We start from the raw sequence: 15,720 nt of genomic DNA, 5'->3' as shown, positions 1-15,720 counted from the left end.
TATAAGTGGAATTTTCCAACATTTCCTTTCTAATTATGGTGGTTTCACCCAATTGAAACACCTAGCCCAATTATAATCAGCTAGTTGAGGTGTCATTAAGTTGAGATTAAAATGATTGTATGATTAACTTGCTTAAATACATCTGATTTGATCATATTTAAGAACTTATGCAAGCTGAAATTGGTTATTTCCAAAAATTCTCTACAAACCCTCATATTCTCTCAATCAAATAACCTCAATTTTGATATTCCACCTCTCATTCCAAGTTAGAGGATAGTAGAGAAGATCCTTGTGGTGGTCCTTTGGTTTTTTGGAGACCCAATTCGTGGAGAGAAGTTGGTATTGCTAAGATTCATCAAAGGTTGTAGTTCTTGAAATCCTTTCACTTAATTTTTGTTTCAATGCATGTTTTTAAACTCAAATTAAGTGTAATTAAAGTACTTATTAATTCTGATTTCTTCCGCTGCATGTTAGTTTACTCTATCACTATGTTGCCAATATTTTTACAATGTTGTAGGATTTTCCATTTTTACCATTGGTGTGATTGTTATATTGTTTATAAGAACATAACATTCTGCTTGAGAAATATATAACCTTTTTTCTTTTTCCATTTTTTGTCAATAGTATATATATACAATTTTCTTCTTATTCAATGTGAGTAATGCCACTGAAAGTATAGAATATAGTGTTGGGATTGGTGTCCTAATTCTCCTGAGTCTCGTTGTTTTGTAAAGATACACATTGTTCAATGAATAAAAAATGTTTTATTTAATTCTGACATTTACTCATATCCAATAAACAAAGCTCCTTGGTTATCTTATGTGAACTTAAGCATGTATATGTAATATACAAGTGGATCATACCTTAAGTGATAACCTAAATAGGTCTGTAGTATAAGGATTAAGGTGGAATACCTGATCCTGGTGACACTACGGATACGGCCTGCTTTGTAGAAGTTTGCAAGTATTGTAAACTATTACATATGGTAGATCCTAACCATTCATATAGAGATGTGGAGCGGGGTGTCCTATACAAAGAGTTTGTATAAGACTTAGACCACGAGATGACTAGACTCTGTATATAACATCGTTGATAATAGAGACTTACATCTCACCTAAACGACCATAGGTGGCACAACCTCAATCCTGAGTGTTTTGGGAACTCCTACCTTTGAGGGCGATCCTTTGAATAGTATGGAGAGTGGCCAGATTGCCACTCAACATGCCTACCTTTTTGGGGACTTGTCTGATCTGGGAGCTAAGAACTCAATCCACAGGATGAAATTCACTCATTTCCCGAAGTAGGGATAAGCAGAGAGATTGCTCCCTTAAGGGCTAATTCCGGGGCTTGAACATAGTGGCCACAACTTCTCTTTGGAAGAGAATACTCGATCATAGTAAGACTATGACTTATGTTCATTAGAGGGATCAGTGGTACTTAAGAAGACAGATGTAACTACAGGGGCATAACGGTTATTTGTCCAGCTGTAATTACGAGCGATCTGTGAAGGGTTGTCGCACTGCTGATTGGTTAAGATGGACATATAATATATCTGTGGTAAGGAGAGTTCAGCTGTCGATCTTTAATGGAGTGTCTGGCAGTTAACGGATGGTGGATCCCGTGACTAAAGAGTTTAATCAATTATTCACGTATCGTTGGAGCTTCGAGCTACAGGTCCATGAGGTCCCTTGGTAGCTCAATGGATTCAGTTGAGGATCAGTTCTTGGTGTTGATTTAAAATGTTCAAATTGACAAGAGGTATTTTGATTATATATGATATAATCGGTATGATGTATAAGATACATCTAGTGGAGGATTGATGTAAATGAGATTTACATTAAGTACCATGGAATAGAAAAAGAACTATGGTTTATATGTTTCATGAGATGAAATATTAAAACTATAGGTTATAAATATAGTATGATAAGTTGGTTATCATTTATGTTTATAATAATATTAATTATTGGATAATTAATTCTTTTTCTTTTAAATAACCAAAGTAGTGGGTGGTTATTAAATCATGGTAAGTTTAAAAGGAGAATGGTTTTCCTATTTTAAAAAGAAGTTTTTTACAAAAGATTGAAAAAGTTTTGAGTTTTCTCTCTGCGCAAAAGAAACTCACTGGGTCGTCAAGTAAATACAGATTTACAGACGTCGGCTAGGTGAGCTAAACGATCGTGCAGAGTATAGCTAAACAATCGTGCAGTATTAACTAAACGATCGCATAGTTTTGCTAGACGATCGCTGGTCCAAGCTTGCAGTGTCTGTAGGTGACAGACCGAGCTAAACAATGAGCTAAATGATCGCATAGCTTTTGCTAGACGATCGCTTAGCTTTATCTAAACGATTGGTCATCGACTTATACAATAGGTCTCCTCCATCTTCCAATTATCTAGTCGTGTACGCGATCGTTGTTTCCTTCGTTCGTCTGCCTCATACCAAGTCCGAACAGAGCCCACCCTCTAGATTCTCACACCGAGAATACCAAGGTCACCTTGTTGGTAGTGTCAGACACCGTCGAGGTTTTCTAGAGGTCGTTCGTGTTGCTGAGGAGTTCGTGACCGAGGAGTTTGTTAAGGACGAGCGTGAAGTGTTCGTGCTATGTTCGTTGCTATGTTGCGGTCGTGTAGATCGAGCATTTTTGGTCGCTGTTGTTCGAGCGGTCGCACAACGGACCGTGGAGACGTTTCTGCCTATGTGCGTAGAGTTTTTCTCATTGTTCATTTGTTGTTCATGCGGTAATTTCTGCATTTGAATTGTATAACCATTTGTTTGAAGTCAACTGTAAATGTATTGTTGATTCATGATTGTAATTTGGAATAAACTTGTTCCGCTGCTCATGGAAATCTCGCTTCCGATTTCCTTCATTTAGTCCTTGGAATTTTTTTCTCAATAGAAAGTACAGAATTTCCCAACATATTTCTATAGAATAAAAACACAAAATCAAGTACATACAAAAGAAAGTAAGATCAATTTCAAGTAATGTCACTTAGCTTTCTATCACTGATATTGATCTATCATTGACATTAATCTATCACTGACCACCAAATACATAATAACAAGAGTTTAGTCCTTAGAACTTCAAAATAGAAAGCACAAAGGGACATAGTTTGCACTTATTTAACCAACAATTCAACAAATTTCTACATCTATACGACAAAATGAACTACATATGAAGTTATTATGATCAATTTCAAGCAATGTCACTGTGATTTCTATCACTGATATTGGTCTATCATTAACATTGATCTATCACTGATCATAATAACAAGAGTTTAGTCTTTAAAACTTTAAAATAGAAAGCACAAAGGTACATAATTTGCACTGACTCAACTAACGATCCAACAATTTTCTATATTTATATGACAAAATGAATTACTTATAAAGTTAATGTCACAGGTTAATGTCACTGTGAAGTGTATCATGGATGGTTTCTATCACTGATACTACTATTGTATCTACAAAAACTAAGGTATAATATCCCACAATATGAAAGTACTAAAATATCCATAAAAACTACGGTCTAATAGCCACAACATTAAACTAAGCCACAACTACATTATTATATTTGAGAGATTTTTAGGTCAAAACTAGGGGCAATATCCTTGATTCTAGGAGAATATCTTATTTTTTTGGAAAAGCTTTCTTCTGGTCTTTTGCATTCTTTAACATCTTCTTTGATGGTTTAGACTGTCTTTTCGATCTAACATTTTCAATATGCATCGTTGTATTTTCCTTTTGTTGAGTAACCTGAAATGTCAATACTTACTTATAAGTTTATAAATATATATTGAGTCTATAAGTCATAAAGCAATATAGGAAATGTGACAATTGTTATACCTTCACTTTTTTTGCTTTGACATGCACCATTTTTTACCTTTTTTCATGTCCATTGTCTTATTCCTCATTGTCTTCAATCTTTTGTAAATATATTATATAAGTGTACCAATGCACGATATTATAGAAGTTGTCAATGTACTTTTTCTATGATATAGTCTATCATTGAAAAAAAATTAAAATAACTAGATGTTGGTACTGTTAGATTCCAATAAAAAGATGACAACATTCTATCAGTGATAGAAACCTATCATTGATAGAATTTAATGAGCAGCACACTTGAAGTCTATAAAAATGCAATGGCAATAGCCTACTATTTAACTAGATGGTTACCTTTTTTCCCTCAGTAATAATGGTTTCTTCTATTTCCTTCTCTTTCTCATGATTTTCTTCAAGCTTCTGTAGATATTAGTATAGACTTTAATAAAAAGATGACAACATTCTTATAGACTTTAATAAAAAGATGACAACATTCTATCAGTGATAGAAATCTATCACTGACTAACTTTAATGAGCAACACATTTGAAGTTTATAAAAAATAGCAATAACCTGCTATTTAACTAGATGGATACCTCTTTTCCCTTAGTAATAATGGTTTCTTCTATTTTCTTCTCTTTCTCACAATTTTCTTCAAGCTTATATAGATATTAGTATACCAATAAAAAAAAAATGAAAATGTTGTCAGTAAACTATATGTACTTTATATATTCTATCATTAGGGGAAAAAAATAAAGAACTAAAAGGCTTTAATACTTTTACCTCTTTCTCCTTGGCATAAGTAGTTGCATATTTAACTACTTTATCAATATTAGCATCAATGTTGGCATTTATCATTTTGAGACTCAAAGATGGAGGATGATTTTTTTTAATGACTCTTGAGATTGTCTTTCACTTTGACATTTTTGTGCAACCTTTTGCTTTACAATTTTCGTTAGAGAATCTAACAAAATGAGAATCTCCATTTGTCCTTTTTTAAGATCTTCTAAATCTTCTTTGTGTTGCCTTTTTAGACCTTCAATATCTTCTTATAAAGAAGTCTTTTTATCTTTTTTTGCAACATATTTCCTTCCTCCAATCTTTTCTTCTCCATCTTCATAAATTTTTTTAAGTAATCTAATGCCGTTTCTTCTTCTGATGCAACAATAGGAACTAAAGAGAGCTGAAAACATAATATTTAATTAGTACTGTATATAGAATACCTTCTTTTTATGAGATTTGAAATATTCAGATAACCATAGGTAGGAGTTATCAGTGACATAATTTAATGAGATCATATCAATGATATAGGTTTATCACTGATAGACCCCGTTACTGATAGACCAATATCACTGATATGGTCTATCTATTTATCTATGATATATGCTGTAATATTGGTCTATCATTGATAAACTATGTCGCTAATAGGCTCTCTCCCTACAATTATTTGAGTGTTTTAATAGACCCCGTTACTAATAGACCAAAACTAATATTTTTCTATCACTGATAGACTTGTATCACAATTACTAATGAAAAAAAATAAAAACTTACATTTCGTTCCGAGAAGATGTTGTCATTAAGATCTTGTCAATCTGATTGTTTTGTTGTTTCCCAATTCAAGATTCTTGGAAAGTCATTTCCTATTCTTTTTGCGAACCCCTCGGAAAGTTTAGGAAGTATTTCATATGCCAAACAAGCTAAAACTATGGGGAAGCCTTGCAGATAGACAACTGGTTTTGGTTTAATCTTAATAAATTTCTTGAAAAACTATACGGTAAGACTATAAGACACTTTCCCCATACTTTTCCTCATCATTCAACATCTTAACATGTTTCCAATCCATATAATTATGAGGTTGTTCTAGAATCAACAAGTTTTTCAGCAAATAAAGATTGGTAAGTTTTGTTATTTTTCTTTCATCACTACAACAACTAGAAAAATATTTAAATGCATTCTTCAGATTTTCTCTAGTGATACTAGTTTCAATTCTAAAAAATGCTCGTCTAATTTCTGAATTATTTTCTTCAGTTTCATCTAAACAACAGGGTATTCATTACAATTTAATCCAGTAATCAAATAAAAATCCCTCAACCTAAACTCTACAATGTTATCTTCAATGTTGAAAAGAAAAACATTGTTATCAGTAGAGACGTGTTGTCTTCTAATCAAATGTGCTAGAAGTTGTAAAGCTACTTTGGATATTTTTAAACCTAGAATTTAAGCCTTTAATGATATGGTCTAGTGTGACTTTCAAAATGGAATTCCAACTTTCTTTAGGAATTTTTTTTGCCTATTTAAACAAAAAAAAAAAAAAAAAAAAAAAAAAAAAAAAAAAAAAAAAAGATATATGTTAGAGTGAACATCTTCTATTTTTTCATTTTTTTGTTTGATGGTTCTTCAAGTTCTAATGTTCTAATGTTAGAAACTTATCACAAGTAGACCATAATCAACAACATATTTGAAGTCTAAAAGCAGGCTAGCGATAGTCTATCAACTAAACAAAAATGAAACTAAGTTTATCAGTGATAGAAACCTATCAATAGCATAGCCTAATCAACAACAAAAAATAATACTAGTAATAAACAGCAGTGAAATGGTAAATTACTTACATTCCATAAAAATACATTCAACATCCATATGATCCATTATGTATATCAGTGATAGGACTTATCATTGATAGACTTCAATCAACAACACCAGAGAAAAAAACAGTGAAACTATACATTTACTTATTCATGAAAAATAAAAAATAAGTTCAACATTCTTCAAGTTTATTGGTGACAGAAATCTATCACTGATAGACCCTAAACAAAAACAAATTTGAAGTTCAAATTACATAAACAATAATCAATCAACTAAATAACCAAAAAGAAAAAAAAAAAAAAACAATTATGAAACTACGTTTTTTCTTACCTTTAAATGTGATTTTGTGGTTGATTTCAGTGTTCTTTTACAAGTATTGATTAATTCTCCCCTTCGATATTTGATGGATAAATGGAACAAATGTGCTGGAAGAAGATTGTCATCGACGACGGTAGCGTTTTTTCGATTTGTAGTTTTTAGGGTTTTGAAGAAGATAGTTGGGTTAAAGTTTTTCGAATAAAAAAAAAAACAAAAAGGAAGAAACTAAACGATAGATGGATGGAAGCTTACTATGCAGATCGCAGATCAAATATTGAAGAGGGCTGGAAGAGGTATCCTAATCGTCGATAGTTTTGGATGGGCTGGAAGAAGGATAGAAGAAGATCATAGAAGAAGGATATCGTGGGTTTTTTTATTTTTTTGTATGGTTGTACTCAAATTTGATAATACTTGTATTTTCTTGGAGTTTGATTTTGAAAAATGACAAAACCGGTAAATAATAACCCTCCCTGATTTTCCTCACATAGTTAAGTTTCAATGCAGATTTTATTATTAGTTTAGATTTTGTTTAACCACTTTTCATATTAATTTTAGTTGAATTAAATATGCAGATTTCTCTACCAAATTTATTTATATTTTAAATATCTATGTATTATCAAATTTCATTTATCTAATTAAATTTTAAATCTATTCAAATGTTTGAATTGTTTTTCATTATTTTATACATATTTCTAATAAATTAATCATATATTTTTTTTTTCATATTTTTTAAGTTTTAAATTGTTTTATATATGTTATTAGATTCAAATGTACATATTATTTCATATTTAGTCACTATGTTAGCTGATATTTCGATAGTACTTGATTTGCTCTTAGTTCGTTCGTATGTCTGAAATATTAAATACAATGTAAGTGTAGAGTTTTATTAATAATCAAGATATAAATACAGTGTAAGTGAAGAACTTGATTAATAACCGATATATAAATACAATATAATTGGAGAACTTGATTAATAATCAAATTAATCATATTATATTCTAACAGATTCAATTTCTAAACTGAAAAATGACCGTCATTCTCTAACTTTTTACCTCTTTTGGAATTTGAATTTATTTTAAAATTAGATTTTGATAACTACTTCAATTGATTTAAAATAAACTAATTTCTTCCTCATTTTTCTCCCTTAATTGATTCAAATTAGCGATTTGTTTTGATTTGATTTAACCACTTTTCGAAAATATTCAAAATTAATCAATATTTAATTTGTTTATCACCATTTGGATTTTAATTTATAATACATTTTTAGATTTTATATTATTTTATTCATTTTTTATTATTCTAAATTCAGATTAAATTTTTTTTATTCTAATTAGGATTTTACGAAATATTTTATACATATTATCATCTAATAAACAGTATATTTCATTTAAATTTGATCTTTTTTGTATTTTTTAATTACCTTTTATTCATTATCATCTTATTATATTATTATATCATTAATTTATCTTTTTGACAAACAAATAAGTATTCACTTTTGCAATCTTGCTATTTTTGCTATGCCTCTACAACGCTTCTTTCTTAAGTTTTGTGGTTGATGAAGTTATAAATATAGTGTAATTGTTGAAGCTTATGAAAATGGAATTATGAATACAGTGTAATTGTAAATAAACGAACTCCGAATTTTTTTAATCAGAATAAACAAAAACTTACTGTTTTTTCTCTCCAACTTACATTTGACTTTATTTTTTATTATCAAATTTGATTTTATCCAACTAACTTTTGAATTGTTTATATGTTTGTTACAAATTCAATTATATCTAAATATTTTTTTATTATTATTTTGTACATATTGTTATCAAATTAATTTGATTTTTTTTTCTTCATATTTTCGATGTTTTCAATTTTTCATATACAAACACGTAAAAATGGCTTGTTGAACCTAAAAAGAAACATATAAATAGGAATTAAAACTTAAATGTTTGAAACATGTGGGTGTGTATTTTTTTTAGTTTATTATGAATATTAATGTTAATAATATTATTATTCTGAATAATATTATTATTATGAAGATAACAGAAAACCCTAAATCTCATCTTCTCCATCTTGTTCGCTTAACTACCCAAAGTCTCATTTTCTCCTTTGCAATCTTATGTCTTCGATAGTTGGTTCAGTAACTCTTTCTTAAATTCCATTAGCTAGCTTTTAACGACCACCCTCACCAGGTTGCTAACCTTTTTTTCACTTCACACATGTTTCCTACTTTTATTTCTACCTTGAACATCATTTTCAACAATGACGTTCTAGGATTAATAGTGTTTAAAGTTGGCTTTCAAGATCTTATAAACAAAATGATCACATGGAATGAAGAAGATGAAACTCCCTACAACTTGTTTGATGTCAAACACAATCATACTTCCAATGGTCACATCATCATGAAGTTGCAATTTCTTCACATATTCACTTGCCAACAACAACTTTACTCGTAAAATCAACTTTGCTCTTTCTCACCTTGAAGGAAGTCTATTTTTGTATACATCCATAAGTTTCTATTGACCCTCATCGACTGTTTGTCATCTTCTCTTGTATACACACGTTATATAGGTAGCGAGAAGCATTAAGGACCATATTGGGTGATTTTTAATATTGCTTATGGAATGTTTAGATACATTGTATTTGTGGTTCTAGAATGTCTAGGTAGTGTATTTGTGGTATTCGTGTTATTTTTAAAGTTTTCGTTTGTACTTAATTTTGTTGTTTTAGGGTAGTTTTGTCATTTACTAATTAGTATTTTTTTTATTATATAAATTCATTTTACTATTTTTATAATTTTGAAACTTTTTTGCCCTTTTTTCAAATGAAACTTTAAAATTTGTTGTTTCTCTTGTCAACTTTTTTTTTTTTTTTTGCTGTCCAAAAAAAATTGCAACAACTATATCTTCAAAACTCCAAATTCAAAAAGAAAAAAAAATAGTACATGTCAAATACAGAATTATATTATATTAGTTTTTTGGTTCTTTAGTCGGATGCTTCGAATTTTGATCAATCCCTATGAGTTGTATCGAAATACACATTCTGATGGGTTTCAAGTGTATTTATCTTAAAATCAAGCAAAAATAAAAGGATTTGGACACCTTAAACATCAAGTTTAATTTGCCCATGTTACTATGATGGTGTTTATATAAAGACAATGAAATATTGACTTTATCTCCAAAATAATATGATATTATATCTACTTTGTGTATATTTTCATTACTTTGTTTTTGGACGTTATCACTTCTTTTCTCACTAATGTTGGGGGATTTTCAAAAATAAAAAAATAAGTAAAACTGTTTACATAAAATAACAAAATTTTAATCTTATTTAATAGAGGTTGATAGAAGTCTATTAGTTATCGATAATAAAAACGGATAAATGTTAACAGAAGTCTATCAATATCTATCAATATTTTTTTTAACTAATTCTATAAATAGTTTGCCCTTTTTATTTCCTTGTATATAAATCAAAACAAACTCTGAGCAATGTGAATTGTGTGAAGTAGTGAACATCTTTTAGAAGGAAGTGATGCCAGAGCTAAAACGAAATTCTTGGTTTTGTCAAAACCAAAAGAAAAATATTGTCCAAAGGAATTTGGTTTTTGATAATCAATCCAACATGAAATTAGAATATTTTAGATAAACTATCATATTAAAAAGTTTCTCCAAAAAAAAAAACCTATCATATGAAATAGAGTATACATCCATATAAAATTATTTAAGATATAACTTGTTTTAAGTATTCATTAATAGTATATGAATTTTCTATTACTTTTTCCCCTTCAAATGTAAGTATGTAACATTTCATATTATTGTTGTTATTATTATTATTATTTTTGGAAACACGGTTTCCAAATTCATCCTTACAATTTTAAGAAGATTAAATTTACTTCTAAAAATTTGATACTCATAAATCGCCTTTAGTTAAAAAATAATATTTGTCTTAAAATTCTGTTGTTTTTTTAGTGTTTTTATTTTTATTAAAAGAATGTTTGTTCAAATAAATTGGCTCACTGAAATAAAAAAAGAAAAAGAAACTCACATTACTTAGTACAATAATCTTGACATTAATCCTGCTAAGTCCAAGTTGACAATAATCTCATTGGTAATTTTGAGTTATTGAATATAATTCGCATTAGATAATAAATAGAAGCTTCAACTTATTAACGAGAAAGTACAAATATCTCTCAACATGATAAAATGACTTTTATCTTTTTTAAATTTGTGAGGATTTGATTTTGTGACTATTAGTCAAATAACAAAATGAGTCATATTCATGATGTTTAGTTTAGTGACACATAATTATGGAAGATTTAAATCGAATGATACTTGATTTAAAATAATAATATTTTTTATGTCTTTCACCCAACTATTTAAAAAAATAAAATGTTTTCTTTTGAGAAAAAAAAAAGTAATAAGAAGGTTTTTCAACTTAGAGAAATTGAGTTAAATTTAAATTTAAATTTAGGCAACTTGATAAATGTAACCTATAAATAACAAAAATTCCAACTGACAGTGGCTTCCTTTACGGCGCCTCTGCCGTGACCGTATTAATATCAGTCATTATTGTTTTAGAGCCCCAAAACCAATAAATGAAAATCAAAATTTGTAACCATTATTACAGCCTGTTGCCCCCATAAGTCGTCGACATTTCTTCCCCTTCCAATTCATTTTGAATTTAAATTCCCATTTCGTATTTATTGCCTTTATTGTCCCGTCAATTTCATTCATCCTTCCTCTGTTCATGCATCCCAATTCCCAATCTAAACCACTTCAATAACAACAACTAAATTTTAACGAAAAATTTTCTTGCTTACACTTCTTTTCTTTAATCGATTATTTCTATTTTCTATTATCTATATTCTACATAATAGATCAAAATATTTAAACAGAGAACAATTAGATATTTGAAACAGAGGATGAAGGTGATGATGATTCAAAGTGAGTAACCTTGTTTAATCTTGTTCCCATGAGCCATTGTAACGTCCTCTTTGCGAAAGATTGATTTAATTGAGATTCCAAACTGTTACGGCTCTGATTTTCTTCATCGAATTCCATTTCATCTTGAACTTCATTTTCCCATCTGCTAACCTCCATCTCTGAAACACCTCGATCCCTTTGCAGGGGAAATCGAAACGAAACTGCCCTTCTTGACGAATCTTCTCTCGGATTTTTCCCTCTCAGCCAAATCTTTGATACAGAGAGACTTTCTATTTTGTTGTTATTGCTATTAGCATTCTCACCCGTTTTCATTTCCTGAAGAGGTTCAATTCCAGTGAGTTTGAACTCTCTTCTGGATTCACAGTCGTATTCGGACATGGCTGCTCTGTAACCAGGCGTCAATGGCAGAGCTGGCTTCCTGCTTGGTTGCTTCTTCACTGGGGTGCTTCTAATGGCGACTTTCAGTGAAGAATTCTCGTCCATTACATATTCAAAAGACCCCATTGAAAAACACCTACGAGAATCCACATTCTTGTTCTCGCTACTTCCACCTTCCCCTGCATCAACATTTTTGTATTTTCCAAGCTTCACAGTCACTACAGTTGCGTTTGAATCCTCTAATTTCTCAATCTCACTCGACCCAGCTTCAAATACCCCATTTCCACCAAGACCCATATGCGAATTTGACACTGAAATCTGATTTGTACCCTCTCTGTCTGATACCATATCTCTAGAACTCTCGCTCCCAGATTCAAGAACAAGAACAATTGGTCCACAAGTAGTATGTGGGGAGAAATGATCAGGTAATAAACTAGATCTACACAAAGGGCAAGTTGAGTGAGACAAAAGCCATGTATCAATACATTCTGTATGAAAAGCATGGCTACATTTTGGCAATAGTCTGAGTTTATCCTCTGGCTCAAACTCAGAGAGACAAACAGCGCAGTCAAATGGGGATTTGGATCCAATAATGGCTTTGTAATGGAAAACAGGAAGGGTATCAATAAAGGATTGGTCAACCCCAGAATCATGAAGATGAAAGAGCTGCTGTAATTGGCCTTGAAAGGCAGTGACATTGTCTGAATTCTCAGGGTCTCTATGTAATGGGGGAGTCCATAGGAATCTAACAAGAAGATGAAGCAAACCAGAGACAAAGAAGACAATAGCTAGAATGATTATGATGAGAAGTACACTTGGACTCACCTTGTTTTCCAAGTTGAATCCGCTGGATTGAGCTAGAGGAGGAGGCTGTGCAGCAAGAAAATAAGGCTGAAACTGTGGTGGTGAAGGGAAGAATCTTCCATTTACTTGCAGAAGCAGTGAACCCATGTTAATGGAGAAAAACCCAACTCGATTTGAGTCAGCTCCAGCTCAACTCAACTGGTGAAGTTTCATAGCCTAAAGCCTTCTGCAAGTCAAATGGGGAGTTGGGTTTTGAGAGGGAAGGAAAATGAAATAAATGGGACAGATGGAGAGATGAGGAGGGCTAATAAAATTGCTTAAAAGAGTTAATGAGAAAAAGATTAGATCTCAGATCAGTGGCTAAAAGGTTTGACTGTCAGTTTGCAGCCTGTTTCTGTGATACAATACAAAAGCGCAATTATTGCAATGATTTCAATTACAAGTAAAATATTCAGATTTTGATTTTCTTTTCCTTATAACAGACACTACTTCTTTTATCGATTTGTAATTCAATTGGAGCAACTATACTACTCTGCCTGCAAATGGAAACATTATTCTATACATTTATTCCAGTGGTCCTCTCTCAAAATTTACTTCAAACCTAATCGATAACTTGGGAGAAATGGTCAGAAGTAATCTTTAAAAAGTATTTATCTTTCACAATTAATAGATTTTTTTTTAGAACTAGTTGAAATAGTTCTCTTTTCCAATAAAATTTTGGGTTAGTTGTATAAATAGAATTTAAACCTAAAATAATAGAATATGTAGTACAAGTATAAAATAATTGCATATATAGATCAAAAAATGGTAAAAAACTAAAAAACTCATGCTTAGCCACCATTTTTTTCGCTTCTTCCCGGTTTTCTCAAATTAAAAGCTATCACTGATAGCAGTTATCAGTGATAACCACTGATAGGTTCTATCAACTGTTATTGTTGATAGCTTCTATCAATTGCTATCGATGATAGTTGCTATCAGTGATAACTTTCAATTTTAGAAAAATTAATACAATCTTGAAATATTAACTTTTAATTTGCTATCAATTATTATTAGCTATCATTGATTCACTTTCATCAATTGGAATCAACATTGAAATATTACTACTTTCATCAATGATAGATTTATAAATAGTGATCAACTTTGAAAAAAGACCAACAACTTTGATTATCATAATAGTTATCATTGATAATCTTTTATCATGACTATCACTGATAGCAACTATCAATCATTATCACTGATAGACTTTTATCAATTAAAATCAATCTTGAAATATTAATACTTAAGGCTATTAATGATAGATTTCTATTACTGGTTATCACCTTTAAAAGAAATTCGATATATAGATATCACTTAAGTTTTATCACCGATATCACTAACATCACTCATATTGTGGTTATCAATGATAGTTTCTTTCACTGATAACATCACTAATAAGATGCTATCAACGATCTGATATCATGCTATCAATGATAGTTCTCTATCACTGATAACGTGCTATCAGTGGTAGCTTCTATCATCGATAACGTGTTATCGGATAACTTCTATCATCGATAACATGCTATTAGTATTAGCTCCTATCATTGGTAACATGCTATTAGTAGTAGCTTCCATCAATCATAACCACTGAACACCTTTTTGCCCTTTCTTGTCCTTCCCAAACATTTATAAGTCTCTTTTTTTTTCGATGATAGCTTCTATCACTGATAAACATTCTATTATTGATAACTTCTAGGCATTCCACTCACATTTTAGTTCGAGATTCAACTTTATTAATTAAATTCACTAAGTTGGCTAGCAATGATAGATTTCTACAAGTGGCTATTAACTACGAAAATATAAACAAAGATTAAGCTATCAATGATAGAAAATATTAGTGGCTATCACTGATAGATTTTCATTTGCTATTTATATTTATTATTTGTTATAATAATCAAACTTGATGATTGGCTTGTTGGTGTTAAGTCACTTATGAATTGAATACTTTCAAGTCATGCATATGGAACTCAGCCTCATAATTCTTGTGAAAAAATGGGGAAGAAGAAAAAATTCAAATAAAAGAAAGAAAAATTTTAAAAATAAGAGAAAGAGAATAAGCAAAAACTAAAGAAAAAGAAAGAAAATTAAATAGAAAAAAGAAAGCAAAAACTGGAAAAATGAAAGAAAAACTAAAAAAGAAAAAGAAAAAGAAGGAGAAGGAAACAAAAAATCGGAGAAAGACAAGAAAATAAAATAATAAAAAAATATAAGGGAAGAAGCAAAAATTGGAGAAATTGAAGAAAATAAAAATTAAAAAAAGGAATAAGTAAGAGCGGAAGAAAGAAAATTAAAAAAATGAAAAAAAAATAAAGGAAAAAAAGAAAAAAATGAAAGAAAATAAAAAAAAAATAAAGGAAAGAAGCAAAAATCAGATAAAAGAAAGAATAAATTTTTTTTTTAAAAAAAAAAAAAAAAAANAGAGAAGAAGCAAAAACTAAGAAAGAAAATAAAATGAAAAAATGAAAATAGGGAGGGAAGAAGCAAAAATCAAAGAAGAGAAATAAAATAAAAAGACTAAAAGAAGTTGTACAACAAAATAAGACAATGAAGGGCGAAATTGGAAATTAAAAAAAATTCAAAAATTGACTAGTTAACTCATCCATATTTGCAAATATTTTTAAAATGTAATATATTTTTAGTTTTTTCTCTTATTCTACTATGCATTACAAATATCCTAAAATTTTTTAACTTCTTTCCATTACATGTCCAAATCATCATCTTTTCCTTTTTTTTTTTTTTTTTTAAGCTTTGCAAGTAGAATTTCGTCTAGGATGAAGATTGATATTGTATGATTTTTTTTCTTTTCCAAATCTCAATCTTTTGTAGAATTGGTATAAAATTTGAAAAAAGCAT

General features: G+C 30.0%; 1 protein-coding gene across 1 annotated transcript; it reads right to left on the bottom strand.

Moving 5' to 3' along the window:
* Positions 1-11,530: 11,530 nt before the first annotated feature.
* On the bottom strand, positions 11,531-13,308 carry LOC120070889 (RING-H2 finger protein ATL13). Its single transcript, XM_039022787.1, has one exon. It carries the CDS (start codon positions 12,976-12,978, stop codon positions 11,608-11,610), a length of 1,371 nt encoding a protein of 456 aa, XP_038878715.1. The 5' UTR covers positions 12,979-13,308; the 3' UTR covers positions 11,531-11,607.
* Between the last annotated feature and the right edge of the window lie 2,412 nt (positions 13,309-15,720).

This window comes from Benincasa hispida, chromosome 2 (genome assembly GCF_009727055.1).
Source record: "Benincasa hispida cultivar B227 chromosome 2, ASM972705v1, whole genome shotgun sequence".
NCBI lineage: Eukaryota > Viridiplantae > Streptophyta > Magnoliopsida > Cucurbitales > Cucurbitaceae > Benincasa > Benincasa hispida.
Note: the sequence above shows the minus strand (reverse complement) of the source record. Positions and strands in the feature narration are given on the sequence as shown.

What these genes read in the sequence shown, in the direction of transcription:
- LOC120070889 (XM_039022787.1), bottom strand. Translation starts at nt 12,978, where the DNA reads ATGGGTTCACTGCTTCTGCAAGTAAATGGAAGATTCTTCCCTTCACCA.